Raw genomic sequence first — 2,170 nt, 5'->3', positions numbered from 1 at the left:
CTGTCTGTCTGTCTGTCTGTCTGTCTGTCTGTCTGTCTGTCTGTCTGTCTGTCTGTCTGTCTGTCTGTCTGTCTGTCTGTCTGTCTGTCTGTCGGTCTGTCTGTCTGTCTGTCTGTCTGTCTGTCTGTCTGTCGGTCTGTCGGTCTGTCTGTCTGTCTGTCTGTCTGTCTGTCTGTCTGTCTGTCTGTCTGTCTGTCTGTCTGTCTGTCTGTCTGTTTATCTGTCTGTCTGCCGGTCAGTCTGTGTGTGCGTGCGTGCATGCGCGCGTGTGTTTACTTCCTTATTCTGCACGCGTGCGCATTGCGAGTGTACACCAACACAACCGTGCACTGCCATAGTGAGCCAGAAAGAAACGCTGACTTTCGTGTCAGGAATCGTTTACGAATCAGTTTGACACGTTGCAATTTTACTGATGAGTAATGCGCACACGATTGGAAGTAAACTACGTTTTAACGGGTATGTCGAAATGTAGATCTAACCTACGAGTAGAAAATCGTGTCGCCTTCCAGTGCCACCATATGCATTACGTAGAAAAAATACATGGTATTAATGGTATAAAACTGTACGTTGCCTACAATACCTCGTGTGCATTTATGCACTAAATAATTGTTCCAAATTAAATGTACCGCGGCATGTACCTTGTGTATTTCACATGCGTGAGGCGGCACGGTAATTTTAACATTATTAACTTGAACTGAGAATGCTCAAACAAGATTTCTAGGCAATAGTTTAGGCGTCGGCAAAATGTGATAATCTTGCCGGGTTAAGATTCGCACATCATTTATAAACGTTCTACATATGCGCGCGCAGAAGGCAGCTCAGGGTTAGTGTGAGGTAACCTCCCTATGTAACCAAGCTGTCCCATTTCGCAGCGCAATCATACAGCGATCCATCAAGACGCTCGTTGTCGAACGAAGAACGAGTCAATCCAGGCGCGTTGCGTGTTATCGAGGGAGTAACGGTGTCAGAACGTTGTGCGCGCCAGGTGTGCGGGTTTTAATCCGATTGTCGCGAAGGTCATTTCATATTGCATTGTCTGCTCACTGAGGTATTTCGAGGACGCGCCGAATAAGGACATTATTAGATTATCGGGCACGCATTATCCGACGTCGTTTTATGCATCGGGGGCTTCCTTACGTTTTAAGCGCTAAATAGTAATACATAGCATGAAGATTTAAACTATTTGCTGAACGCTTTACTGAAATTGTAAGTGATCGGGGTGCGTAGTAAGGAACGAAACACAACCTTTTTTAACGTGTACAAATGCAGCATGCCAATGTGGGGCTTGTGCCACGCCTTTGTGGAAGTACTGCCATATAATAATAGCCGTAATCCTAGCTGTAGTACGACTAGACTGCTGTGCAACTAGATTGCAAGCATTCTGCAGCACTACAAACACTTGCATGTTGTTTACAATGGCTTTTACGGAACACAAGCGAAAAAGGAAAGTAGTTGGCTCTCTCGACAGCTGTTCAACGTTTGATCTAAAACTGGGTAAAAACTGAACAACTATTGAAGATCGAGTGAACGCCTAGACCGCAAGACGACGGCGGCCTCCTAATTCCACCACCGATGGAGCGGCAGCGGAACGAGTTGAAATAGTTACAGAGTGCCGCTACCACGTTATGCTGCACCCTGAATGGTTCTTATTTATCCTACGCGCAGGAGCATTCGCTTCCTTTACAAGGCGAATCCCTGGCCACGCCGTACCTGCAAATGATCACCTTGCTACCAGTCCATCCCTTCACGGATTTACATCGTCATAAGCTCCCACCCTCATAAGATCACCTTGCTACCAGTACATCTCCTCATAGCGCAACATTGCTCTTCACTCTGTTTGAACCTTCCATATGTGCACCACGTTGGGCAACCCTCGCCCTTGGCTGCCTGCTGCAATGGGGCGAGAACTCATCTCTACCCCTACAGTCGTACACACGCACACGCACGTACGCACGCACGGATACACGCACGCACTCACGCACACGCGTACATGGATGCACACACACACACACACACACACACACACACACACACACACACACACACGCGCGCACGGACGCACGCGCGCACGCACTTACTTGCTCAGCTCGGCGATGATGGGCGGAATCTCCTCGATCTTGTTACCGGATATGTTGAGTTCCTGTAGCGGCGTGCACTGGCAGATGGCGCT

At 48.2% G+C, this 2,170-nt stretch overlaps 1 protein-coding gene across 1 annotated transcript in view; it reads right to left on the bottom strand.

Annotated features, from left to right (window-relative positions):
- The window catches only part of LOC106810614 (PH domain leucine-rich repeat-containing protein phosphatase 2-like), a 91,421-nt gene that overhangs the window by 81,199 nt on the left and 8,052 nt on the right, over window positions 1–2,170 (bottom strand). The window contains exon 6 of the mRNA XM_014814030.1: window positions 2,079–2,168. Coding sequence (XP_014669516.1) covers window positions 2,079–2,168 — 90 coding nt within the window. The remainder of the gene's footprint in view (window positions 1–2,078; window positions 2,169–2,170) is intronic.

This window comes from Priapulus caudatus, unplaced genomic scaffold, assembly GCF_000485595.1.
Source record: "Priapulus caudatus unplaced genomic scaffold, Priapulus_caudatus-5.0.1 Scaffold458, whole genome shotgun sequence".
In the NCBI taxonomy this organism is placed as follows: domain Eukaryota; kingdom Metazoa; phylum Priapulida; class Priapulimorpha; order Priapulimorphida; family Priapulidae; genus Priapulus; species Priapulus caudatus.
Note: the sequence above shows the minus strand (reverse complement) of the source record. Positions and strands in the feature narration are given on the sequence as shown.